The sequence below is a fragment of the Gossypium hirsutum genome, chromosome D09 (genome assembly GCF_007990345.1).
Source record: "Gossypium hirsutum isolate 1008001.06 chromosome D09, Gossypium_hirsutum_v2.1, whole genome shotgun sequence".
NCBI classification, from domain to species: domain Eukaryota; kingdom Viridiplantae; phylum Streptophyta; class Magnoliopsida; order Malvales; family Malvaceae; genus Gossypium; species Gossypium hirsutum.
In genome coordinates this window covers 42,346,882-42,374,290 of record NC_053445.1, presented here as the reverse complement: position 1 = coordinate 42,374,290, position 27,409 = coordinate 42,346,882, and the positions used below count along the sequence as shown (strand labels likewise).

The 27,409-nt window shown below is 31.4% G+C and overlaps 3 protein-coding genes and 1 long non-coding RNA gene across 10 annotated transcripts; 2 read left to right on the top strand and 2 right to left on the bottom strand.

Annotated features, from left to right (window-relative positions):
- Nucleotides 1–1,604: 1,604 nt before the first annotated feature.
- On the bottom strand, nt 1,605–2,267 carry LOC107892886 (VQ motif-containing protein 17). Its single transcript, XM_041100728.1, has one exon. The coding sequence runs from the start codon at nt 2,161–2,163 to the stop codon at nt 1,636–1,638; it is 528 nt and encodes a 175-aa protein (XP_040956662.1). The 5' UTR covers nt 2,164–2,267; the 3' UTR covers nt 1,605–1,635.
- Nucleotides 2,268–7,207: 4,940 nt separating this feature from the next.
- On the bottom strand, nt 7,208–10,877 carry LOC107891256 (uncharacterized). 7 transcript variants are annotated; one of them, XR_001682164.2, is made up of 4 exons: nt 10,357–10,814; nt 9,431–10,258; nt 8,170–8,252; nt 7,208–7,446 (listed from the first exon to the last, which is right to left on the bottom strand). It is a non-coding gene; the product is annotated as an uncharacterized lncRNA (long non-coding RNA). The 7 variants fall into 7 exon arrangements; XR_001682163.2 differs by lacking the exon at nt 7,208–7,446 and adding an exon at nt 7,616–8,034; XR_001682162.2 differs by lacking the exon at nt 8,170–8,252.
- Nucleotides 10,878–12,634: 1,757 nt separating this feature from the next.
- LOC107891257 (late embryogenesis abundant protein D-113-like) lies at nt 12,635–13,487 on the top strand. Its single transcript, XM_016815989.2, has 2 exons — nt 12,635–12,787; nt 12,876–13,487. The coding sequence occupies exons 1-2, from the start codon at nt 12,713–12,715 to the stop codon at nt 13,296–13,298; spliced, it is 498 nt and encodes a 165-aa protein (XP_016671478.2). The 5' UTR covers nt 12,635–12,712; the 3' UTR covers nt 13,299–13,487.
- An 8,374-nt stretch (nt 13,488–21,861) lies between these two features.
- LOC107891258 (uncharacterized) lies at nt 21,862–27,083 on the top strand. The gene is made up of 3 exons (XM_016815990.2): nt 21,862–22,315; nt 22,410–23,073; nt 25,942–27,083. The coding sequence occupies exons 1-3, from the start codon at nt 21,981–21,983 to the stop codon at nt 26,998–27,000; spliced, it is 2,058 nt and encodes a 685-aa protein (XP_016671479.2). The 5' UTR covers nt 21,862–21,980; the 3' UTR covers nt 27,001–27,083.
- Nucleotides 27,084–27,409: the final 326 nt, after the last annotated feature.

Below are 27,409 nucleotides of genomic sequence, written 5' to 3'. Positions count from 1 at the left end.
GCTCTATTTTTTTAAACGGACCAATTTAATAAATATCAAAATTGAAAGAGACTATTTTAACTGCTTTTTTTCAAATTGTTGAGAAAGGAAAAATAATTGCTTATGCTATGATTTTAAATTATAAACTCTAGATTCGTTGCTTATCACCTTTAATCATTTCATGTTTTTAGTGAGGTTTAATACATCATTTGATACTTAATTTTGACACCTTTTTAATATGGTAATAATTGTAATTTTTTTAGTCCAATATGATATTTAAATTTAGTAAATATTATATATTTTGGTACTCAAAAGTAACACTATTAACTTGGATGTATCTATAATTAGTTTTCTTTATAATGAAGTTTCATTCGCCAAAAGAAAAATTAAATATAAAAATAAACAAATTCACAATTAACACTAAATTATTAATATTCATAAAATCATAAAAATCAAACCTAAAACATTAACAATTAACTCTTATAAAATTAATCTTAAAATTTAAATAAGACAATAAAAAATTAGTAATATTATCTTTAAATATCAAAATACATCATTTTTATTAAATATAAGTAGCAATTTAAAAAACTGTGGAGTTCAACTAGTAAATGATTTATTAAGCATTTTAGTAATTATCTTTCCTTGAAGCTATCATCAAATGCCCCCATTTCTAATAATTAGGGAGCAGGGACGAATTGCATTTTATCTATTCATAGTTTTCCTATAATATATATATATATAATTGCGAACTTAAATGTTTTTTCTTTTCAAATTTTTTAATGTGTTTCCATTATAAAAAGAAAAACAAAATTGTATTAGTTTTGTTATTAAGTAGTAAATTATAATTATTCATATAATAATATTTCATATATAAAAATTTAACGATAATGATTTTTATAATATAGTCTATATTACTAATATATTATCTGAAAATGATTATCATCCGTTTATTGATTGTTAAAGAAAATAAAAATAAAAATTGAATAGTGAAGATATATTATTATTTTTTATAATTTTTGCAAAAGTTTTAATAATTATTAGGATTTTTTATTAGCACTATAATTTATATTGCTTTGTATTAATTACATGAACTATAATTATATTGTATATATTAAAATGCTTTAATTTTATTAAAATATTTAAATTATTAAATAAATTAATATATTTTAATTATATTCAATGGAATAAAAAATATTATGTTACACTAATTACAATATTAATGTGAGGAGACTTTGAAGGATAAAATGATGTATTAAATTGAACACTTGCAAAGCAAGACATTTATCAATTAATAGAAAAAAAAAACATACAACAGGTTTGGTTTTGCACGTTTTTTATTCCCAAAGTAACGGGTTAAGACAAAATGCGATTGCACATTCCATATGAACAGAAGCAAACTATCTCTTTAATTAATTAAATTAAAATGAAGAGAAGACTGGTTGTGTTACATCCAAAATTGGCATAAAGAAAAATATATATAAGAAGAAATTTCATCGCAAAAATAAGAAATTATCTCAGAAAATAAGTTTAATCTCTTGTATTTACACAAATATAATAAACTTAGAGAGACAGAAAGTAATAATAATAATAATAATTAGGTGAAAACTCTATCTTAAATAATAATAATAATAATAATAATAATAATAATAATCTTCATTAATGATCCAGACATTCATTTGTGTTAACTAGCCAGTAAAAAATAAAATAGTATTGTTGGCTTAGACAATCCCTTCCCCTTCCCTTGGCACACACAAAGTAAAGAATCAATCTATGCAAGTTGAGGTTCATGAAATCCATGCATGAGATGACAAGGGTCCAAAGGAAATTCAGGTACTCTTGAATAAATCCATCCAAATCTCCAAAACCAGTCAAGAAACCACCTGAATTCTCCCCAGTATTACCCCACATACCTTCATCTTCTTCCTTCACCCTTTCTATTGTTTCCAAGCCTGCAAGCAACCCAGTTCTCAGCTCCATTTTCTGATCTTTGGAACCCTTTTCTTGAGGAAGTTTCCCAGTGAGTGTCTGCACCAGTTGTCTGAAGCTTGCCACATCGGTCTTAATGATCTGTGGGGCAAATAAGTGAATTATGCGTATCTTGGGCTTTGCCTTTGATATTATTTGTGAATCCTTGTGAACGGATAGTGGTGTTGAAGGAGGCATTCTGGTTCGTTTCTTCATCATCAAATTCTCCTTGTTTGAAAGAATAGATGGGGGACACAGTTGGTGTATTTGTTTAGACTTTAGAGGGGGAGAGATTCAACAAGGTAATGAAGAAAACCTTGAATGGTCCCCCGCCAAAACTGGATTAGCTTATTTAGAATTATTATAAAGATTAATAAAATATTTATAAAGACTCATTAAATGTTATTTAAAAAATCGTATTTATATTTTATAGAATATTTTTTAAATCAATTAAGATTTTCTTATTATTTGGTTTGTATGTATCGATCGAGATATGCAGTTTTATTATGTAAAGGAAATGCTAATGATGTTTTAGTTTAATGCACCCAATACATAACAATTATCTGTAGGTTTTTAATTTAAATTTATTATGCCAGATATGTAAAATTTATTGATTTTGTTTATTACATATTTATTTAGCTGTAGGAATTATTGATTGATTTTATAATATTTGCAAGTATGTTGTTTTGAAGTCTTAGATGGTATGCACAATATTAACATTTCTCTCCAGTGTCGTATCTTCACCAAACAAGATATTCCTCTATAAACAGTCTACAGCTCTTTGAGGATATTGAGAACAAACACCAACATTAAAACAATGCTTTCGATTGTTGAGTGACTGGTACTCAACAAGAAATTTAAAGTTGATAAAAAATTAATAATAGAAAACAGTACAAATGCTCTCAAAATTAATAATTAAAAGTCAATATCAATCATTTAACAAAAAAAATTTAAATTAATAAAAAATATCAATCATTAGGTTTCCAACTGCAGCAAGTTGACCAAAAGCTTTGGCGATTTCTGATCATTTTCATTCTAATATCAAGAGATCAAAATCTTTATTCTTTAAAAATTTTGATGAAATTTATCCAAATTGATACTCATATCAACTTCAAGGAAATTAATTACTTTGTCTTTTAAGAAATATCATCATTACGATGGATGTAGATACATAAAAACATTCAAATTTTATGCATCGTATCGTAATATGTTTTATTTAATTTAGTTCCATTAAATATCCTCTTGCTATTATGAAGTGAAAGGCGAAGTCATCATCCTTATGTTATGGAGTCGATATGAAATTATAAAACTCGATAAAAAATGCATTATTCAAAATTTTGTATTAAAATTTTTTAAATTGAATTATTAATTTATATGAAAACTTAGTTAAATGGTTAAAAAATTAAATTAACTTTTTAATATTTAGGAGGAACTAAATATAGAATTATTTCATTTAACTAGCCAAGATTTTGCCTTAGTTGGCGGTGGAGCTAGATTTGTATTGGGTTGAGCTACTCATCTAAGTCCAAAAGTCCACTCAAACATCCATTTAAATTTTGGGAGGGTTTAAATAAAACTATTTGATACAAAAAATGGGATTGAGCAAAAAATTTAGACTAGTTTAAAATATGGGTTGAGCTCAGCTTTGGTAAAGTTTTAGGCCCAGGTTTACGAATTGGATCTGGACGAAATTCGTAGAAGAGACAGATGAGATCTCAAAGAGAAGAGGAACTTAACAATGTTAGAGGAAAACGTAAAGAAAGGGAATTTAGTAGAAGATGTTATAGAATTAATAAGGTTAATGAAACTACAAACCGAAGGTGTGAAATTGAAGCAATGCATAATATGATAATTGAAGATAATGAGGTTCTCGAGGAAATACCAATCGAACCTGTTGAGGGAAAGAAAAAACAGAGGATTCAACAAATAGAAGGAACGCATCAAAATGCCCACTCAAGTCCTTCAATCAATAAAGATATATCGGCGGCCGCTAATAAGCAGGCCAACCGGTCACAATGAAAATTTTAAGTTGGAATGTTCGTGGCCTGGGGCAGTCACAAACAGTAAAACATCTAAAAATAGCTTGAAACAACTTCAGCCTCAAATTTTATTTCTGATTGAAACAAAAGTCAATTCAAGAAGAATGGAATCAATAAGAAAAACATGTGGCTATGCAAACGGGATTGATGTGTGTGCGGAAGGATCAAAAGGGGGACTTTCTCTTAGTTGGAAGGAAAGAGTATTTGTTAAATTGAGAAGTTATTCTAAATCTCATATTGATATAGAAGTTTTGGGAAATAGTGGAGAGTAATATTGGCGTTTTACAGGTTTTTATGGCTCGCCAATTGAATAGAAAAGGAAAGATTCATGGAGCCTCCTTAGACAACTAAAAGGCAGCAACCAGTTGCCATGGCTTGTTATGGGGGATTTTAATAAAATACTTTTCTCGTTTGAAAAAAGAGGGGGTAGGTTAAGGGAGGAAAGAAAAATGTTGGCATTTAGGGAGGCTTTGGAAGATTGTGAATTGGATGATTTAGGATTTTCAAGACAATGGTTTACATGGGAACAAGGTAGACTTCCAAGCAATAACATTCGTGAAAGACTGGATAGGGGGTGGCTAATCCACTATGGTGGGAAAGGTTCTCGAATTTCTCAGTTCAACATAAGTGTCATAGTATTTTCGACTATTGTCTCATAATTATTAACATAGTGACGCATGGAAGAGGAAGATTTGAGAATAGTAAAATCCTGTTTAGATTCAATGCTAATTGGGTGTTGGAAAACGATTTCGAAAAGGTAATCAGTCAAGGATGGGATTTGGGAGATAAGGATTTGCCAGAGAAATTAGAAGATCTGAAATTAAAATTGAAAACCTGGGATAAATCTAGTAGTAGATCCAGATGAAAGACCAGAGAGGATTTAAAATTGGGGCTTATTAATTTAAATAGAGAAGATCCAGATGATGACATCTTGGCAGAATTAACAGAAGTTAAGCTAGCACTCAACATGGAAGCCGACAAGAAAGAATTGCATTAGGAACAACGGGCAAGAGCTAATTGGTTAAGTATGGGGGATCGAAACACTATTTTCTTCCATAATTTTGTAACCCAACACAAAAAGAGAAATACAATAAAGACTTTGGAGGATGGAAGGGGTGGATGGGTGGAGGGTGACAACGTCATTAATAAACTTGCAACCAATTTTTTTCGATATCTATTCTCTTCCAATCCACTACAAAGCTGTGAAAGGCTTAGAAGCAAAGTCCAACAGTGTATTACAGAATCTCTAAATGAAGAACTCATTAGAGAATTTAAGGAAGAAGAGGTTGTGGAAGCTTTAAAAAGTATGGCACCTCTAAAAGCATCAGGAAAATATGGATGCCCAGTGTTCTTCTACCAAAAATTCTGGCATTTTATAGGAAAAGACGTTGTTAATTTTTGCCTTCAAGTACTGAATAATGGGATGAATTTTGAGGAAGTTAACAAAACCAATATTGTGCTTATCCCAAAGGTACAAACCATTACAAATTTGGGACAATTCAGACCCATAAGTCTTTGTAATGTCATATACAAATTGATCTCAAAAGTAGTGGTTAACAGATTTCGAAGCGTGCTACACTATGTATTGAAGAAACGCAAGGTGCTTTTGTCCCAGGAAGACAAATAACTAATGACATAATGATAGCTTATGAATTATTACATTCCTTCAAAAAAGAAAAGAAAAGAAAAGAAAAGAGAAGGTGCAGGATATTTTGCTTTAAAATTGGACATAAGCAAAGCCTATGATAGAGCGGAATAGAATTACCTTGAAAACGTGATGAAAATGCTAGGCTTTTGTAATATGTGGATTGATATCATAATGAGGTGCGTACGAACAGTGTCATACTCGGTAGTACTTAATGGGATTTAAGGGGCAGAATTTAAGCCAACAAGAGGAATCAGACTAGGTGATCCATTGAGCCCATACTTATTTATCATATGTGCAGAAGGCTTCTCTAAGCTCCTAAACAAAGCTAAAAGGGAAAGACAAATTGAAGGGGCTAAAATGGGTAGAGGAGAGCTAGCTATCACCCATATTTTCTTTGCTGATGACAATATTTTATTTGGGAAAGCAACAATGGAAGCCGTAATGTCAATAAAGGCAGTAATTAATGAATACGAAAGTATTTTTGGACAACTAGTGAATTTTGAGAAGTCATTGATCTACTTCAGCAAAAATGTACAAAACAACACTAAAGGGTAGATAGGGGGAGTTTTGGGGGTCCAAATTTCAAATAATCTAGAAAAATATATGGGTTTACCAACAATGGTAGGGCGGAGAAAGAAAGGTGTGTTCCTAGAACTAAAAGAAAGAATCATCCAAAAATCGAAGAATTGGAGTATCTATAATTTATCCTTTGGTGGTAAAGAAGTTTTTATTAAATCAATTTTACAAGCAATTCCGATTTACGCCATGCAGTGTTTTAAGTTACCAGTATTGCTTTGTAAAGAATTAGAAAACTTGATGAATAAATTTTAGTGGCGCAATTTAAAAGCTAATAAAGGCATTCATTGGTGTAGTTGGTCTGTGATGTGTAGTCCAAAAGCATTTGGAGGTATGGGGTTTAGGGATTTAACAATGTTTAATACAACCTTGTTTGGCTAAACAGGGATGAAGACTAATCACCCAACCTAACTATTTGTTTACGAACGTTATGAAATTAAAATACTATTTGCGTGATAAGTTTTTAAATGCAAGGTTAGGAGCTTACCCCTCCTTTACATGGTGCAGCATTTGGAACACACGAAGCTTACTTGAAGAAGGAACAGGTTGAATGATAGGGAATGGTGAATCAACAAACATCTGAAATGACTCTTGGCTACCCACCTATAACACCCCTAACCCTTATTCGTTACCGGAACGGGGTTATGGAGCATTACCAAATTTTACGATTTAAATACGGACATTTCCGTTACACATATTAAAAGTCAATCATATAACACTCATATTGTCCCTCAGATGGCCTTCGAGGCCCAATATTCACCTTAGAAATGAATCGAGACTAAATCGGCTACTCAGGGAATTTTTCCCAAAATTTTAAAAATTTTCTTAGAAGCAGGGGTCACATGCCCGAGTCTCTGCCTGTGTGAACAAAAATAGGTCATTTTAATGCCACTTTTCTCACCCATTTTGACATTAACCTGTACTCAACATTCACATACACCAATATATCCCAACCAAGCAATCAATACAAGTTAAAACATATTCTCAACATCACATAACATCACAAATATTTCATTTACTTATACCTACCTATTTAACTCATTTCATTGATTTATTAAATTCTACTACTAATTACATACATACAAACATTTAATATTCACAACCACAATTCAAACCATTTCATTACTAAACCAACCCTATACATGTCATATAAACCAAAATTTACATTGCAAAAACTACCGGAATAAACTAGATAGTGTAGCTTGATGTGTTGATCCGATCTTACGACTACACGTTAATCTACATGAACATTAAACAACACGAGTAAGCTTAATGAAGCTTAGTAAGTTTAATAGGTTAAACATTGATCTTACCGAACTTAATATAATATAATAAATTAAATTGTAAATAAATCATACATTTTTCCTTGTCAAATACAATATAATCAATAAACACATTTTCTTCATATCAATATCAATAATAATCTATAAATCTTTCAATTCAATCACATAAGTCTCTTACCATTTCTTATTGAATCGAAGAACGACTTACGGATATGAGTACATTGTTCTTTTTGTGCCATAGTCCAACTATGGTTTTAACATGCATTGTCATGGCTCTGGCATGGTCTTACATTTGTAGTGCCATAACCCAGTTATGGTCTTATCATCAGAATGCCATAGCCTAGCTATGGTCTTACACATGTATCTATACTGTCATGGTCCAACCATGGTCTTACGTTCAATGTGCCATAACTCAGTTATGGTCTGTTCATTAAAATGCTAAAGCTCAGCTATGGTCTTACATTTAAACATTGCCATGGTCCAACCGTGGTCTTATCCGTCAATTCATTCTTTGCCAGGGAACGATCGTACTCAATCCTGCGTTCTACTCGTTTTAAACATTCAATTCAATTTTTATACTTTTATAATAATCTTAATTTCAACAACAAAATATGAATAAATATATTATACCATTCCTAAATTAACAAATAATCATGAAAGTTTAACCATATGAACTTACCTGGGTTGGATTGTAAAATTGGTAATAGTTTAAAGACTAATCGGCTAATTTCCCTTTTTCTCGTTGATCTATGAGCTCTTGATCTAGAATATAAAATTTTTCATTCATTAGCATATATTTCAATTTCAGTCCACTTCACAGTTTATTCCCCTCAAAATTCTAAATTTCACAATTACCCTAACTTTTACTATTTTTGCAATTTAGTCCCTCGCCAATTAACTCATCAAATGAGATAATTTTTCTCAATTAACACTTTATCTAAATAGTATAAGCTATTACACAGCCCTTAATAAACGGACTTTAATACCAAACCCTAAGATTTAATCTTTTTCAGAATTTGGTTCTAAAAACATTTTCTACTGAAATTACTTGATAAAATCTTCATATAACAAAATTAAAACTTCAAATCCATGTTAATTCATCATAAACATCTAGAACTCATCAATGGTAACTTTCAAAATTACCCATATAATTAAAAACTAATGAATTAGATAGTTGGACCTAATTGTAAAAGTCTTAAAAACATAAAAATTACAAGAAAAGAGCAAGAATTGAACTCACATGATGTAAAAATATGAAAAACCAACTTAGAAGACCTTCAATGGCGTTTTTGGACTAAAAATTAGAAGAAGAATAGCCTCGAAAAGTTTAGAATTCAATTTATTTAAGTTAATTTCACAAAAATTACAATTTTACCCTTTAATCACATGATTTTTGTTTTCTTTTCTGCTTATGCCGCCTCATGCCTTTATTTTAGGCATAATTTATCCTTAAGTCCTCCTTTGTTTACCATTTATGCTATTTAATCACTTTAGCAAGTTTTGTACCTTTTTCAATTTAGTTTAATTAATTAACTATTGAAACGATAAAATTTTCTAACGAAACTTTAATACTACCTTAATGACACTCTGTAAATATTTATAAAAATATGGGTTGCTCGGTTTATATAATCGAGGTATCGATACCTCGTTTTTAAAACCAATTAATCTAACAAAAATTTCTAAAGCATAATTCACTAATTCATAAGCCTTTCTAAATTTACAATCAAGTCATAAACACTATATAATAAAATTTACAAGTTCACTTTTTAGATTTAGTGGTCTCGAACCACTATTTTTGACACCATTGAATATTGGGCTGTTACATCACCCTGATGATGGAAGAGTAAAGCATCAACACATAAATATCAACTATTCAAAAGTAACAGATCTAATCAATAAAGACTCGTTTTCATGGAACTACAAGGCAATCTGGAACTTACTCGAAAGGGATCAAGCGGAGGCAGTTTTGTCTATTCCTTTGGTAAGCAGGATGCAGCTGGATGTTCTAATATGGCGAGGGAACAAATCAGGTGAATACGCAGCCGGATGTTCTAATATGGCGAGGGAACAAATCAGGCGAATACACAGTCCAAGTAAAATAAAAATACATCTGTGGAGAGTTGTCAACAATTTTCTTCCGACGCTCAGTACTCTTAAACTTCGAAGACTCAGGAACGATGTTGCATATCCAGTCTACTCAGTTGAAGAAGAAACAGTGGAATACCTTTTTCAAGATTGCGAATTCAAAAAACAGGTCTTGCAGGAAGTTGGGTTGGACACATCGCCCATAAGTGCAAGTCACACATGGAAACAATGGTCAGCCTCTTTCTTCCACATGAATAATATTAAAGTATGCGCAACCATATCAATTTCTATTTGGGCAATATGGTATAATAGAAAAAGAATTTACCACGAAGGAAAAAAGAAAAAGGGTACAAGAGGTTGCTAATTTTATTAGAGCTTATTTACGAGAGTTAGAGCAAGTAAACTCCTCAACAGAAACCAGAATCAATCCAAGAGAGGTATTTTGGAGACCCCTCAAGGAAGAACAGGTCAAAGCCAATTTTGAAGCAGCGTTTTCACAACAAGACATGACAGTAACTGCGGGAGTTATTATAAGAAATCATGAAGGATTTGTAATGGGAGCATGTACTTACCCATTAGGAAGAACAGGGGATCTGACCACTGCTGAAGCAAATGTGTATCTACAGGCTGCCATATTTGGGGAAGAAATGGGCTTTCGAGATCTAGTTTTTGAAGGTGATGCCCTTATAGTCATTAAAAAGCTTAAGTCAGATTCTGTGGATAGATCAGTGATTGGCAACATCATTAATGAAATCTAAAGAAAAAGACTCAGTTTTGTTACCTTATCCTTTGAATATACCCCTCGAAAGAAAAATGAAGCAGCGCATGCCATTGCAACTCGAGGATTCAACCTGGCTAACCCATTACATTGGATTGAAGAAGTACCAACGGAGATTGAACCTATCATCGTCAACAACCAAATAAGACTCTAGAATCTGTAAAAATAGGGCATTTTTGTCTGAGTCCAGGGATGCAACACAAAAACGTCTGTCCTCAGCACTCTCTGATGAACTCAGATTTAGGAGAAATCTGGTAGAGCGCTTCAATAAGATTTTTTACAGTGATGAAAAGGCACAACCAGTATACTCCACTACAAGAACTATAGATGCAAAGAAGAGGAAATGTGATTTTGACTGATGATAGGATTTAGGCTTCCTTAAGGTTTTTTTTTTTTTTGCTTAGGGCTTTAACAGAGGCATTTCAATTTCTTTTATTTTTCTTTTACTGTTAGGCAAACTCGAGGCACCGCCTCGGTTATCAATACTCTCTTGACATCTGTTAGACAACTGGTGTTTTCAGACCTTTGATTAGTGTACCACATATCCTCTTTTTAATGCATTTTGATTTTATTTAAAAAAAAAACTAGACCCATAAACACTTCTAAATGAAACCCATATTCATTGTCAAGTTTTAATATATTCTAAGTGCTAAAAGATTTATATCTATACACATATATCCAATATATATGTATCTATATATTATAGAAAGAGTATTTTCTAAAATTAATTAAGGATTTAGGTCATTTTTTCTCAAATTTAGAGATATAGGCTGATTTTGGAGAAAGAAAAAGAAAATGCATCCTGCAATAAGCGTTTTCTTCCTTCCAATTATTTTTTCTTTGTGTGCTAGGTGTTGGAGATTTGGAAAGAAAACTCTGTTTGTGTTTGAAGGAGACATTGTGATAGTTTTAAGGTATGTTTGAGTTCACGGTGATGCGATGACGCTTGGAGATCTACATATTTCATTTGTCTTGTGGGGATAGAACCATTACCTTAGAAGATGTTGCATTGCAACTCAGGCTCTCAATTGACAGTGGTTATACAATCACAGATTCAAGTATAACTAGGGCTCCAGTTGACCATGGTTATGCGGTCACGGGTTCAAGTTTCTTGCCATCGGAAGAGAATGTTTTATAAACCTCATACATAAGTTTGAGATCATAATCATCGGGGAAAAGGGGGCTTTCCAGTATAATCAACTTATTCTTTTTCTCCATCTCCATCAAAGTAGACATCATTGTTTGAAACGGGAGTCGAGGCGGCAGTTGCTGTTACGACTCGAGTTTCAGCTTTTTCTCCACCGTCACAATCATTCCTCTCTCTGAAAGTCTTCTTACGCCCAACACTGTCACAGGTTATGGACAATGAGGTTAAAGATACTACCTTTGGTGGGGATGAAGAAAAATAATAAGTTGATTATACTGGAAAATCTCTTTGTTTTTCCCTATGATGGTCACAAACTTATATATGAGATTTATAAAGCATCCTCTTTTGATATCATGAAATTTGAACCCATGACCACATAACTACCGTCAACTTAGGCCTGAGTTATACTTCAACCTGTGATCGTTTAACCACCGTCAACTGAGAGCCCTAGCTATACTTCAACCTGTGACTGTATAGCCATCATGAACTAGGAGCTTGAGTTGAAATGTGATGAGCTTCTAAGGTGATGGTTTCATCTGCACACGGTAGATGAAATGTGTGGGTCTTCAAGCGTAATTGCATTACCGTGAACTCAAACATACCTTAAAATTATCATAATGCCTACCTCAAACACAAACACAAATAAATCTTTCTCCTCAAATTTCCAACACTCAACACAAAAAAATAATTTTTTAGAAGCAAAAAACGTTTCCTACTAGACATATTTTATGTTTCTTTCCCCAAAATCGACTTATTTTTCTAAATTTGACAAAAAAAATCTAAATCCATAATTAACTTTTAAATCAACCTTTTTTATCTAATTAACCCGAAAGTTAAGTGATATTTATTCTAAAAATAGTAAAACGTATTTCTAAATGTCAAAGCTCTGCGTGGATGCGGTGAACAATCCATAGCCGACAGCAGCTATACCGGCTTCTTGTCGCCACCTTATCTTATCTTGTCTTGGATTTACCTGTCTCTAATTGATTAAAATACTTAAACAAACATCCTAAGCCTTACATGTTTGCCATATGGCTGAAACGTGTAAGCAGTTCAATGATCCAAGGAGCATACGTGTCAGATTTACTTGTATACGTGGCAGCTGAGCAACTATCATTTGGGTCCTATTTAATGGCAAGAATTTTGGAGTTCGAGCATCAACTTCATCAGCAAGCAAATATACCCTAAAAACCCTTTCACTAAAAATTGAAGATGCAGTCAATGAAGGATGCTGCTGCCTCTGCTAAGGCCGGCATGGAGAAGGCCAAGGCCTCCATGCAGGAAAAGGTTAATATCTTCGTTACCCTTTCAACTAAAGGCATTATATTTGTTGATATGTATTTTGAGAATTTATTGAAATGGATGATGTGTTTAGGTGGACCAAATGAAGACAAGGGACCCTAATGAGAAAGAGATGGCGAGGGAAAGGAAAGAAGAGAGACAAGAAGATGCAGAGCTGAGGAAACAAGAGGCCCGCCATCATAACGCCACGGCTGGCCATGCTGGTGGTGGTGGTATTGGTGGTACTGGCTACACCACAGCTGGGTACAACAGAGGGGATACTGGTGGCTATGGCGGTACCGGTGGACATGACAACCGTGGGTACCCCACCGCAGGTAGTGGGTATGATACAGGCAGGCAAGATGACCTCAGCAGTATGGGGTTTGGCGGAGATACAGGGGGTGCTTACGGTACAACGGGAAACCAAGACTTCCCAAGTGCGGCGCCTAACAATGCTGGGACTAGAAGGAGCACCCGCGGAGGTACCCAGGATGATCCTTATTATCGATCCTATTAAATGAAAGGAGCGACTTTTTGTGCTCTGCTACTGCCTTGAGTCTGTGTTTGTTGTTTGTTTGCTTCTACTTTTTTTCTTTTTCAAGTTCGTACTGTTGTACCATATAAAGAAAAGTTTGGTCCTGTTGTAATGTTCAGTGTTAGCCAGGGCAGTTCTATAAATCAATAAAAGTTGGGAATAATTAGAGAACCTTTTTATATTCAAGACATCTTGTAGTTATGACATGAGAAAAAGCAGATGGCACATAACTGGTGAGTGGTGACTAAATGTAAACGTATAACCCGTACCTTGTACTTTGTTGCGTTACAATTGGAAATATAAAAAAAAAATTTAAAACTATAAAATTAATTTGAATTAACTTATTGTTTCATCATAATTAAAATGATGTCACTGATGGGTACAATTGTTGCCTTTCGAGAATTACTAGTTTCATATTGATTCTTTTACATTTAATTTCTAACTTGATAAAACTCCATTGATATGACAATTTTCTAGGAATAAATGAAACTAATATAATTATCAACGATGCAAAATTAAAAGTTATTATGAATTTAAGATGTTATAATAATAAATTTTAAGTTATACAATTATTAGAGGTAGAGAATTATAATTTTCTAGATACAAATTTTTAAAAATATTAATTATTAATATGATAAGAATAAGTAATAAAAATTAAAAATGTTATGATAGTACGATTAAAAAATTAAGTATCATATATATTGTGTTCTTATTATCATTTTTTGGTCTTTGACCGAGTTTGTCATTTAGACGATTCCTTCTATCTATATATTTTATAATAATTTTAATTCCACTTATAATTGAAGCTATGAAACAGTTTTGTTTTCTTATGTTATATTAAGTTCATGATAATATGAGATATATTTTTAGAAACTATATTTTAACTTAAAGAGTTATTGAGCTCTTTACCGTGTTTGTTCTCACAAATGGTATATGGTGCAACAAATATTTTTTATTTAACATAATTAGTATTGATCTTAAAATATTTGAGTTTACAATTAAAATAATTTGTAGTTTTAGTTATAACGAAAGAAAAACACATTTTTAGGTTATATTTTTTATAATATGTAAATTAAGTTAAAATAATATAATTTTCATAAAAAAAAAGATTTTGTAAGTTGTCCGAATTTTTTATTATAGATGATATTTTTTGTCATAATTTTAGAATTTTTTTTTATGTTGATATTGAAAACACTATAAAATTTTTTATGAATAAGCATATTGTTTTTATAATATATTCATACTTGATTATAATATTTTATAAATTAATATAGTAGAAACTTTTGTAACATGTAAATCATCTTTTATAATAATTTTTTTATTATAGCTTTAGAAATTTTGTAAGATTTAAACAGTATAATAATTTGTTATAAATTTATAAAATATATAAAATATTCTTATACTATAATATTTTAAGATTTATAATATAAAATTTTTTTATAATAATTATGTTACACATTCATACATATTCATGTTTAAAAAATATCTCTATAACCTATATAAAAAAATATTTTTTAAAAATTAAATTCGGGTATAGTTACTTATGAATTACTCCAGTTGTTGTTTTTCCTTAAAAATTAAAAAGTGTAATTGAGACTTTAAATACAATCAATTTAGTGAGGAATTGTAACGGTTATTGAAATATGTCACCTTTGTAATTATTTATTATGGTCAAGTCCAATTACCTGTTGATACCATATATAAAAATCCAAGTTTGTGGATTGTTTGTATTATTGTAAATAAATGTGGTCTCTTCATCCTTGTAATTATTCCAAAATTTGTCATTTTCTTCATAGGGTGAATTTCCTCTTTTCTTATTTGTAATTTTCATTTGTATGTTTTGCAGTGAAATATAATTGTATTGTACGAGGATATAGGCACAATTTGTCTAACCTCGTCAAAATTTTAATGTTCTTTATTATTTTAATATTTTGTAGGGTTATTTGTAGTGATATATTGTGATATTAAATTACATTAGAGGTAAATTTTGTCCAGGAAGTTGGGTTTTAAACGGGACTATTTGTGACCCCTCTAATACTTCTTGAGAATTTAACCTAATGTGATTTTTGAGTATAATAAATTACTCTTTTACCTTATTCGCACAATGAGTCGTATTAGAGGCAAAGATTATTCGAACTATGCTCTGTGGTTGCGGTTTAAACTAGTCTTCCATATCAGCAAAGATTTTCTTGGGCATATTGAAAGATTATAGTTGAAAAGAGGTTCAACATCATCCATGTGGGTGAGGTCGACAGTGGCAAATACGATAATGGCAGTAGAGATCTTTGGTAGCATAGGCCGATGAATATTGATGAGATCTTCAAATGTGAAAATTTGGCTTTGGTGTTGTCGAGGTCACTTCTTGAGGAGTTTGAATTCCATGAAATAACACTACTTCACGAATTTGAATTTTGAGTTAATCAAATTGAGCTATTTCGAATCGTACTTCAAATACGATCTTAACAAAATTTTACGAAAAATGGCTTTACACATCTCTGTGGCACATATGGCCTAATTAGCCTAGCCCGTGTTGCGCACATGGCCTAACTAGCTCAGCTTGTGTGGCACACATAGTTGCGTTGCATCAACAATTTACTTTTTGTGTAATGCCCTGAATAATTTGTCTGTTTTTATGAAATTTTGGCATAAATGTGTATTTGCTTCAATGGTTAAGTGTTCTAGGTGTGTTTGAGAGATCTTAGGTTCAAGTTTCATTTTTAGAAAATTTTGTTATTTTTATTCCTAGCCTTATCCCTAATGGGCCTGCTTTTGTAACATTGTTTGTAAACTCATATTCGAATGAGCCTGCTAGTTCGGGTGGTAAGGAGTTAGTTAGTTGGAGGTCTGGTGTTCAAATCCTATCGTGAGTATGGGTGATTTTTTTTTGTTTCGATTAGTTGAGAGAGAGTTTGGATGGGATTGAAAGTTTGAGTGAGTGGGTAGTTGAGATTGAGTTGTTAGTGGGGAGCTAGAATTTATTTGATTTTGTTTTTATTTTTGCAGTTTTTCTAAAAAAACCAATTTTCTCTCTCTCCTCTCATTTCTCTCTGACGTTCTTTTCTGTGTCTCTTCCCTATCAGAAGTTTCTTCTTTTTTTCTTTATTATTCTGTAAATCTTTTGTTCCAAATCGATGTGATACGAATCCTTGGTCTCTCCGTATGTTTAGGTAAGCGAAGGGGGTGAGTTCTTGCTCGTTTTAGTGGCAACGATTTGTGATAATCTTTGTTGATGTTACTATTCATAGTTTGATTTTTGGGTTTTGGCAGCAATGAATCATGAAGAACGAGACTCTCCTCTTGCAGAATCGTGGTCGAATTGTTCAGGGTAGTAGGTAAGTGATGAACACTTGAATTGAACCATTGTTGGTTTCGTGGGTTTAGTTTAATTGAGAATTAAAACTGATTTTGGGAGTTTGTTATGTCGATTTTAGGTTCTGGTGGTCTCAGGAGTGTTTTGCATCAAAACTGAATCAGGTGTGTACTCTTAACATGAAAAATTAAACTTCGACAAAAGTCAAAAATAGAGTTTGTTGACGCCACACGGGCATGTGGTCGATTGTGTGTGAGATACGACTGTGTGACAGTGTGGCGTGTGGGTTTTGGGTCATGTCGTGTGGGCCACACGGATAAGGCCAATCTGGGCATGTGGGCTCACACGGACATGTGGGCTCACACTGGCATATGGGCTCAAAATTTTAAAAAAATTTCTAGGGTCACACGGGTCGCTCCATCTAAAAATAAACGGTTAATTTTAAAGAACAACTTAAATCAGTTTCAATAATGTATATGTATAAACGAATATGCTATAATACTGGGACGGTTTATCAAATTACTAAACATGATTTTATCGTAGTATTGTCAGTTTCAAAACCCTACATCGTAACACTCCCAGATTCGACTATAATGTCTAGGCTGTGTTTGGGGTGTTATATTTTGGCTTTGCGTTATTTGTCTTTTTTTAAGTTTTTCGTTGCACGTCTGGTCGTGTTTCGATGCAAACACGATAGCGAGGATTCCAGCACCTAAAGCTGAAATTTACTTAGTGAATTAGCAAACGAAACGAGAATCAATTAAAAGGAAACGACCCCTGTTTCCTAAAATTTTTACCCAAAACAATAGGGTATTCGGTTCTAACAACCACAACAGCCCCTAATTGTTGTTCGATAACTTACCCTTAAACTAACAATAGCTTCCAACAGATTTTAGATCGCTGAAGGATTAGTCGTCTTGCAAACTTTACATAGAAAACAACACGATTAACAAATGAGGTTCATAGTACATTAAAATGTCAATTGTGCATGAGAAAACTAACTAAACCTTATCATCATAAAAAAAACAATACATAGGCCAATATTTAATTACGATCAATCTCTTTCAAATACCATGCAACCGATTGCACCAAGAATGACAGCACAAAAACAAAAAAACGACAACCGAAACAAATAGAAAACAAAAAAGAGGAACGGAGAAAAGGGGAAAATTAACAAAAGAAAAAAAAAACTAACACAATAGGAAGATTGAAAAAATGAGAAGTTGAACGTGAGATAGGGAGTGGGAGAGAAACATGAGACTGGGGAGAATATTTCTCAAAAATAAAATGAAATAAAGTTTAAAAATAAAATCTTAAACTACCAGATTTTTTTGCTAATTAACCCAAACACTAACCACATGAGCGACATATTTAGGGAGAACCAAAAATAATTTTTGCTTTGCACGTAAAAGATTCAAAGACAAGACCTTAAGGTAAGATGAAGTCTTACCACTGAATCAACATACTCATTCTTGACATCATTTGAGCGAAAATAATTTTTAAACAAAATGTTCAAAGCTAGGGGTTGGGGCAAAAATAGCAAAAAATCAAGGAAAATGATTTAAGCTCAGAACTTCTCACACACAACCACACACTTAACCATGACCCAAAATAAATCACTTGTCAAGTTTTAGGCCCGAGCCCAAAAGCCCACCCATGTTGATCTGAGCCTAATAAAGCTTGAGCCTATAATAGACTTTAGGGGTGAGCAAAACTTAATTTGATTCGAAAAAATAGAAAAAGATTTTAAATTTTGAGTTAATCGAATTGAGTTATTTGATTTTTTAAAGTCTAATTGAATAAGTATTTCGAATTTCGAGTTTGAGCCGAGTTGAATTTTACAATTCGAATAACTCAAATAACAGATTGGAGTAAATACCGTTTGGTCCTTGCCAATTTTAAAAATAAGCAAATTGGTCTCTCTCTCAACAAAAGTTACAGAAAAATTTAAAATAATTTTTTAAATTCAAAATATTTGTAAAAATTTCAAAATTTATATTTTTTAAAAATTATAAAATTAAAAAAAAAATAAAGAATATGTAAAGAAATTTAACATTTTAAAACTTTTCTAATATAATAATTTTGGGACCTAAATAAGTTAATTAATGATTCAAGTTTATCATACTAAAGTATCTTCTTCTTCTTTTCTTCTTATTTTGCTTTGAAAAAGTTTTCAAATATATATCGTTTCAAATTTATTTGGTCTAAAATAAAATTAGTTATACTGCAATAAAATTTTAATTCAACATGTTTAAATTTTAATTTAACTCGAATAATATTACTCAATTCGGTTCGACTTGAATTTCATTCCACTTGACTCGATTCGAAAAAATTTCGAATCCAGTTAGGATGATAAAATAGGACTCCTCAACTTGATTAACTCGAAAGTTTTTCACTTGATTCGATTGAACGCTCACCCCTAACAGATTTGCTTGAATTGGCTTGATTTGGTTTATTTTAATACCTAACTATAATAGATTATATACTATTATATAATATAATAACATAATAACATAATATAATATATAACTATGATTAAAACTATTAATACGTATATAACTATTATTATATTATAGATTATAATAGAAGATATAATATTATATAATATTTTAATTATTAATGCATATATATAAACTATGAATACATATATGATATGCGATAGCATTGTATAATGTAGTAGAAGGGTTAACTTTCAAATATACGAATAATATAGGGACTTAGAGCATATCTCAACGAATATAATAAAAAAAATATTTAATAATTAATATATTATGTATTACAATAATAATACATGATATAATTTTACATAATATAATAATATAGTTTTAAAACTATGAATACATATATAATTATTAATTGGTCCAAAATCAAAATCGAATTTACAAACTGATTTGCTTGAATTGGATCAATTTAGTTGATTAAGTTGATTTTAATCACTAACTATAATAGATGGTATAGTATTACATGATATATTAATATAATTATAACTATGAGTAAAACTAATAATACACATACATACATATATATGCAACTATTATTATATTATAGATTATAATTAAATATATAATATTAGGTAATATCATAATCTTTAAGCATTAATGTATATATAAAAAATATTAATTTGTTATATGTTGAGAGGTGATGTTATATAATATAGTAGGAGGTCGAGCTCTCCATGAGCCGAGCTGGGCTGAGACCCAATTCCAAAAAAAATCATGCCCAGGCCCATTTTTAGGTTGGGCCAAATTGTCTCGTTTTCCTATTTAAAAAATAGTAAAACATTAATATATATTTAATTGATATTTTATAATTAAATTTAAATTTTAAATAAGTAACTTTTAATATTTAAATTGAATTCGAGTTGGGGCGACTCGAGGTACAAAAATTATTGTCCAAGCCCGATCCAACTCGGGTCAGACAGGCTACCTGGCCATTGGACAGGTCTATTAGGAGGGCTAGCTTTCAAATGTATAAAGAGTATAAAGACTTACAACATATTTGAACCAATATAATAATAAACAATAATATTTAAAATTTAATATATTATGTATTACTATTACATTATGTGATATAATAACATATTTTAAAACTATTAATACATACATTTAATTATTAATTGGTCGAAAGACAAAACTGAATTTACCAATCAAATTGCTTGAATTGGCTCGATTTAGCCAGTTACGTCAAATTTAATAGCTAATTATAATAGATAATATACTATTACATAATATAACAATATAATATATAACTATGATTAAAACTATTAATATATATATATAACTATTATTATATTAAGATGATAATAAAAGATATAGTATGGATAGTTACGTGTAATTTAGTATATTATAGTACATGTCTATAACTAGTAATGTATAAAATATTATTAAAAATTTTAATATCTTAATAAAATATTATTTTTATTACCTTAGATGTTGAATTGAGTTTTAACTTTTATAGCTTATATTTGGATAATGGATATTGAGTTTAATTTATTTTTATTTGGACTTGAGATTTTGACTATAATTAGTCTATTATGGGTTTGGGTAATAATAAAGTTTATTATTTGGATTTGGGCTTATGATAATATATTAGAGTTTTCAAGTAAATAAATTAGAATATAAGTATTAGGTTTATAAATTTAATAAAAATTATAAAAATTATTTAATTTTTAATATAATATAATATAATAATTAATAAAATATACTTTCATCAATTTATATGCATATCATTTAATAATAAATTTTACATACAGTAAGTATTTTATTTGTTTTATATAAAACAACTCTATTAAATATATATAATTTATGCTTTTTATAAAGCAAATCTGAATTACATTATCATTGTATAAAAATAAAATAGATTATTACATTCGAAATTAAAATATTTATAACTTAAAAAATTGAAAATTATTTAAATCCATTAGTACTTGCTCCATTTGATCTGAACTCGAATTCGAAACAATTCGAGTATGAAATGACTCGAGCCTAAAAAAATCTAAGCCCAAATTAATCCAAACTTGATAAAATGTGAACTCAAATTCGAAGAAAGTTTAATCCGAGCGCCCACACAAATCTACTTGTTTGCCACCTTTAGAAGAATGCAAGATTATCTAAGGAAAAGAAAAAGAGATTATCCCACATTTTGAAATCTTAGCACGTTGAGAATGTAAGATTATTAACTTAAGGTAATCTTTAAAATCTAAATAGGTAAATATTATTCTTGAATTTTACATTAATCTTATTTAGGGCGGATTTGGATAGATGATACGTTTATCTGTAAATAGTGTAAAAATAATGGTGGCAATAAAATTAAATACTATAACGATACTGTAGCGTGAGATAAAAAATAAATTAAATACACCGCACCGCACCCCACCGTCCATTCGAACTTATCATTAGAACCAAAACCTCTCATCTATAAAAGAAACAAAAATACTTCAAAAAAAATATATACTTTAAATTTCTATATATCTAGAATTGAATTTTTCCACTTTTATTTTCAATAACTTAATACTTTTAGAATATAAAAAGATAAATCTATTAATTAACACGGTTAAACTTTTTATTATTATTTTAAAATGTTATAATAGTAAATTTAATATAAATTTTTGATGATGTTAGTAATTAGTTAAATCTAAAAAATAAAAAAATAAAATTAAATATATGAGACGATAATTGAAGATTATCTGAACCTACAATAAATATGAAATTGTACCAGCCTAGCTATTCCCGTATTTGAAAAAAAATACTTATTTATTCGCAAAAAGAGACTATTATTATTAAACCGTGACCCTGACCGATAGGCGATACTATTAATATTATTTCCTTCTCTTCTTTTATTTATTTATTTATTTCATGGCTAAACCCCACAACTTTCCCGAGAAACAAACATGGGGTACCTGGAAGGAGCTTTTACTTGCCTGTGCCGTTCATCGTCACGGTAGCAACAGTTGGGACTCCGTTGCTATGGAACTACAGAAACGTACTTCTACGTTCCAACACCTCTTCTTTACTCCTCTCTCTTGTCAACAGAAGTTTCAAGACCTTAAACGCCGTTTCGCTGAAAACGGTGACGATGATGAAACTACTAATAACATCTCCACCAGCGCCGTTCCTTGGCTTGATGAGCTCCGAAAACTCCGCGTCGCTGAACTACGCCGCGAAGTCCAACAATATGATCTCTCCATCGTGTAAATTATTACTAAATCAATTTTTTATAAAAATATTAAAATTATTTATCATTTCGGGGCCAAAAATCGATATTTTTGCTCGGTTATTTTACAGGTCCTTACAATTGAAGGTGCAGAAATTAAAAGAAGAGAGAGAACAGAGCTTGACAGAGAACGGAAAGGAAACTGAAAAATCGGATCTGGAGCGAGAAAAGGGAAGTGAAAAAAAGGAAGAAAACGAAACCGAGAATATTACCCGACGGCCCGTTAACAGCAGGGAAGAGTCCGAGCGGGAGAACCATTCGGTAAACGAGTCGAACTCTACAGATCCGAAGGAGGAAGATCCGGGAACCGGACCTGACGAGGCAAAAGATGAACCGGAACCTGTCGAACCGGATGGAGGTGAAACGGGGAAAGAGGTGCAGAGCGTGAAGCCTGAGGGAGAAGCTTCGTGCAACGGGAGCTGTGATAGTGTGGCGAAGGGATCAGCTGAAAACTCGAAGCTAGTTGACCCGAGAGAAACCGGTGATTCACCGGAGTCAGTGGCCGAGTCCAAGGGAGAAGAACCTAATAGAGAGAGCAGCGATGTACAGAGCTCGGCTAGCTTGTCCGGGAAGGAAAAGAAAAATGCTGAACCGGGAGAACCGGATAATGGGGAATTGGACCAATCTCCCTCCATCAAGAAGGTGTCCGTTGAATCTCAGCCGTTGGTTGAGTTCCTTGAGATCTTCCAGTCTCATAAGCTCGGCTCCCTTTTCGAGCGCCGACTCGAAAGCCAGGTAAAACAAAATATTCTATATATTTTTAAAAAATATCAGTTTAATTTTAAAAAAAATATTTTAATTACTATTTCTAATGAGAAAAAAAATAACAAGAAGATTTTGATTGGTTCTACGCGGGTTAGATATAGAGCATCTTCCTATAAATATTGTTGGTCCAATCAGGCGATGACGTGTCGGCAGAGTTAGGTTTGGTGATTTTGAAGATATATGGATCGTAGCTGATCTGATTTTGGGGATTGATTTTTTTATTAATTTGAAATAGCTGGATATTAAAGAAAAATATTAAACAATCTTTTTAATTAAAATAATATATTATTAGTGGAATTTTTATCTTTTATAATTTTATATAGAACCTATATAAGGCAACCATTTTAATAAAAAACTTCATTTGTTTTTATATAACTTTTTTTACATAAGATGTGGCTTAGTTTAATATTAATTAGGTTAAAATATACCATAGCTTCTTATATTCTTCACAAATATGAATTTAGTCGCTAGATTTTTATTTATAAAAATTTAATCTCTATTTTTTAGATTTTAAAAGTTAGATATAATTGTTAAAATATTATTAATTTTTTTTGTTAAATTTAATGTGATTGGGGAAATGACGGTTGGTTTTTCTATGTTTCTTCTACTTTTATTATTGTTATTTAATTAGGTTTTTAAATTCTGAACATTTCAGTCGGTTGGCTTTATGGGCTGTTTAATTTGCAGCCTATGTTTTTGTTTACAGCCTAGTCCAGTAATGTTATGGGCTGTTTTTCTTGTGTTTCCTTTTTATTATAATACCCCAGTCAATTATTAAAATAAAATAAAATAAAATAAAATAAAATAAAATAAAATAAATAAATAACATTGTAATTAGTTGGCTGCAATTAAATTATAATTTTTGTGATAATAAAAATTAAATTTTATTATTTTAATAGTTTATATATTTATAACTTTTAAAAGATTAAATTAAATTTTTATCATTTTAAGGGAACTAAAATTTAATTTTATTTTTACTAATTAAAATTTAAAAAACTTTAAAGGAGCTAAGAGAAAATATTTTATTTTAAGGGATCGGGCCTCTAACTACTCACTTGCTTGTAATTTTGAAATATGAAAAATATTGCAACTAAATTCTTAAAAACAAAATTAAATTTTAAATTTTGAACTTAGAATTTAACCTATTGATCGTGTGGGGGAATAATTGAATTTTTTTCGCGCGTTTGGGTTAGAGCTACCTGTAATGAGGACTTCTTTTTTTTTTTCCTTAAAAGAATGTTATAGATGCATGCAAGCGTAGATTAACAGGGTGGTACTAGTTTTTTAGTGGTTTGAATTGACGAAAAAATCCCTTTCATTCTTTGTCTTTCTCGTGTGAATAATATCATGAGCTGCAGAGATGTTGGTTTGGGCCCATGCGTAGGATTAGGGTTCTTTTATAATTACCGAGAATTAAGGGATTTTTTTGTCTAGAAAATTTTTTTGTTCTTTTTAGTCGTATGTCACGAGTCAAATGTGTTGGAAAATTAATAAAAAAATTAAGTTGTATTTTTAATTTAAATACAATTTATTTATTTATTTTTAAACTACTTTTTAATCTAAAAGAATATCCATTTCTTTATTTAAAAAAATGGAGAATTGTGGTTTATTTTTAATATTTATATTTTTTTTACTATACTGTAGAAAGATGTCGGTGTTATTAAATTTGGTAAAAAATAAAAAACATATATTATATTTATGATCTAGGCGTCATTGGCTGGTTCCATCCTTGCATATTTCTCAATAAATAAGAATGTTGAAGGTTGGCCCGGACATTGGTGTTGTTGTGATTAATATTATTGAACCTTGTTAAATCTCATTATATAAATTTTATTATTGTTAATTGTCACATAAAAGTTACGTTGTCTATTTCGTAGAAAGAACCCAAAATTCTTAACTTCAGAGGCCATATTCATAAGCTTATATATATTAATGTGGCATTATTTAGAGTTAGGAGGAAGGAAAGCAGTGAACTGAGGGTCCATTTGATAACCCGATGAAGAGTTGTTAGTTGGTCCATTCTCTTGCTGTAAACCTGGCATTATTTTTTTTAGGGGTAATGAGTTGTGTGAAGCCACAAAAAATCCATTGGGCACGTAAATTGTTCTAAAAAAATATGGTGGTTAGGTTATCTTATCCCAGTAAGAAACTTGGAGAAGCCTTTCTTTTTTTTTCCCAGTCTTCAGCTCAGGGGCGGTGGCGCCACCCCTAAAATGGGAGATTGCACTTCTGATTATTTAAAATTTATAAAACTATAAGTCTGTATATAGTAAATTTGCACTTTTAACCCTCCAAAAAATAAAATTTTGATTTAGTTCTTGAAAAATTATAAATATAAAGATATAAGCTAATAAAATAGTCAAATTATATTTTAACTCTCATAAAAATATATAACTTTATTCCGATTCTCTTAGAAAAAATTTCTGACTTCGCCCTACTCCAACCTATGTATGCCACTTAGGTTTAATTTTTATTTAGTTGATTGGGGAAAGGTATGAGTTAGATACATGTCTTTTGTTTTGGTTTTGGTTTTGGTTTTGATTTTTAGGTGGCAATTATAAATAAGAAATTTTCTTTTTGTAAATCCGGTAATTGTTGGATGTTTGAAGGATGTCCTTTTTTACAAAGTAGTTGCATGAACCAAAATCTTTAGTTGTAACTCATAATGGTCTTCAAATAAAAACAAAAGCTAGAGTGTGCTGTGGAATTAAACTGCTGTCTTTAGCCTATGTGCTCCCGTTAGTTGCAATTTCTATAAAATTAATTTTAATGCTAGGCAACTGAAGAACACAATTAGGTGCTAAGATGGTGATTTATGGTTAAATTTCAATATTGCAGAAAACACCGGATTACTCAAACTTGATCCGGCAACATCTTGACTTAGAGACTATTGGCTTGAGGGTTGAAGAAGGCTGGTATGCAGGATGTAAAAGCAAGTTCTTTAGAGACTTGCTGTTGCTTTTAACCAATGCCATCATTTTCTTTGGCAAGGAATCCTCAGAATACGCTGCAGCTATTGAGTTTCGACAACTTGTCTCAAAGGAGATCGATGCCCAGTTTCGCAATTCAAGCGTATTGCCCAAAGAACAATCACCAAGTAGGGTGCTTGAATCCCAGATGCCTTTGAAACCAGAACCTCAACTGTCACTCTCCTTGTCAATGAAACCTAAACTATCAGTCCCATTGATTGCTTGTCGCAAACGCAGCTCGATTGCTGCCAAATCGTCAACATCATCTTCAGGGCAAGAGAAAAAAAGGCAGCTGCTAGCTTCATTGATGAACGAGAAACCAGCTCTAGGTTGGAAGCAGCATGATAAATCCATTGAGGAAAGTCCTGTAGCAAAGAAGAGAACAAGAGAAAGTTCGGCCTCGGGTTTAAGAAAAGCAAGCAAAAATGCAAAGGCTCGGAGTAACACAAACACAAACAAGAATTCAGGTACCAATGCCAATGCTGCCATTTCAAGCAAAGGTGGATCCTCAAATGATAACTCGGAATCCAAGGGTGGTGAGAAGGAGAAGAGCAACAGCAAAACTGCTAGTTCAAAAAAGCCAAGTGCAGCGAATTTCTTGAATAGAATGAGGAGCTCTTTATCCGGTAATGAGCCATTGACAGAGACACTGAAGGGTGTGATTAGTTCTGATAAGGGTAAAGGAGGAGGAGATGCAGGTGAGCATAAGAAAAACAGCACTAGCAGCAAAGGTGATCAACAGAAGGATCGAACTCCGACTCCACGGACACGTTCTGGCGGAAAAAGAACGAGTCCGGCAAAGAGGAGTACAGGAAGACCGCCTAAAAGAGTGCCTGCCACCCAATCAGCTCCTCCTGGTAAGCGGGGAAGGGAAGCTGTTGAGAACCATTCAGGTGGTGGACAGGCAAAGAAGCGTTCAAGAAAATGAAGGACGGTTTCAGTACTCCATTTTTAGTATTGTTGTAAGATATTTTTTCAGCATCATAGGCGGTTAAATTATATTTTATTCAATGAGTTTATATTTGTTTTGCGGCAGGGTGGAGAATGTCATCTGATTATAGAAAAAGTTATGCAAAACCACGACATTGAAAAGAATACAAAATATGAGGCTAAATAGGTTAAATATCTCGAATTTTTTTAATTGGTTAAATAGGTTTTTTTTTTAAAGATTTAGGAAAATAGGTCGCTTTTAGAGAGAGAGCTTTTAATTGTCATGTTAGAGAAAGCGTATCTAACTAGAAGCATTTTTTGAAAATTTTAAAGAAAATGTATCCAATTGGGCGTGCTTTTCCTAACATGTCAATAGAAAGTTCACTCAGTTGGACAAACTTTTCTGC

Coding starts and splice junctions, on each gene's coding strand:
- LOC107892886 (XM_041100728.1), bottom strand. CDS start 2,163: ATGATGAAGAAACGAACCAGAATGCCTCCTTCAACACCACTATCCGTT.
- LOC107891257 (XM_016815989.2), top strand. CDS start 12,713: ATGCAGTCAATGAAGGATGCTGCTGCCTCTGCTAAGGCCGGCATGGAG. Junction 12,788..12,875: donor AGGCCTCCATGCAGGAAAAG/GTTAATATCTTC, acceptor TGATGTGTTTAG/GTGGACCAAATGAAGACAAG.
- LOC107891258 (XM_016815990.2), top strand. CDS start 21,981: ATGGCTAAACCCCACAACTTTCCCGAGAAACAAACATGGGGTACCTGG. Junction 22,316..22,409: donor CAATATGATCTCTCCATCGT/GTAAATTATTAC, acceptor GTTATTTTACAG/GTCCTTACAATTGAAGGTGC. Junction 23,074..25,941: donor AGCGCCGACTCGAAAGCCAG/GTAAAACAAAAT, acceptor TCAATATTGCAG/AAAACACCGGATTACTCAAA.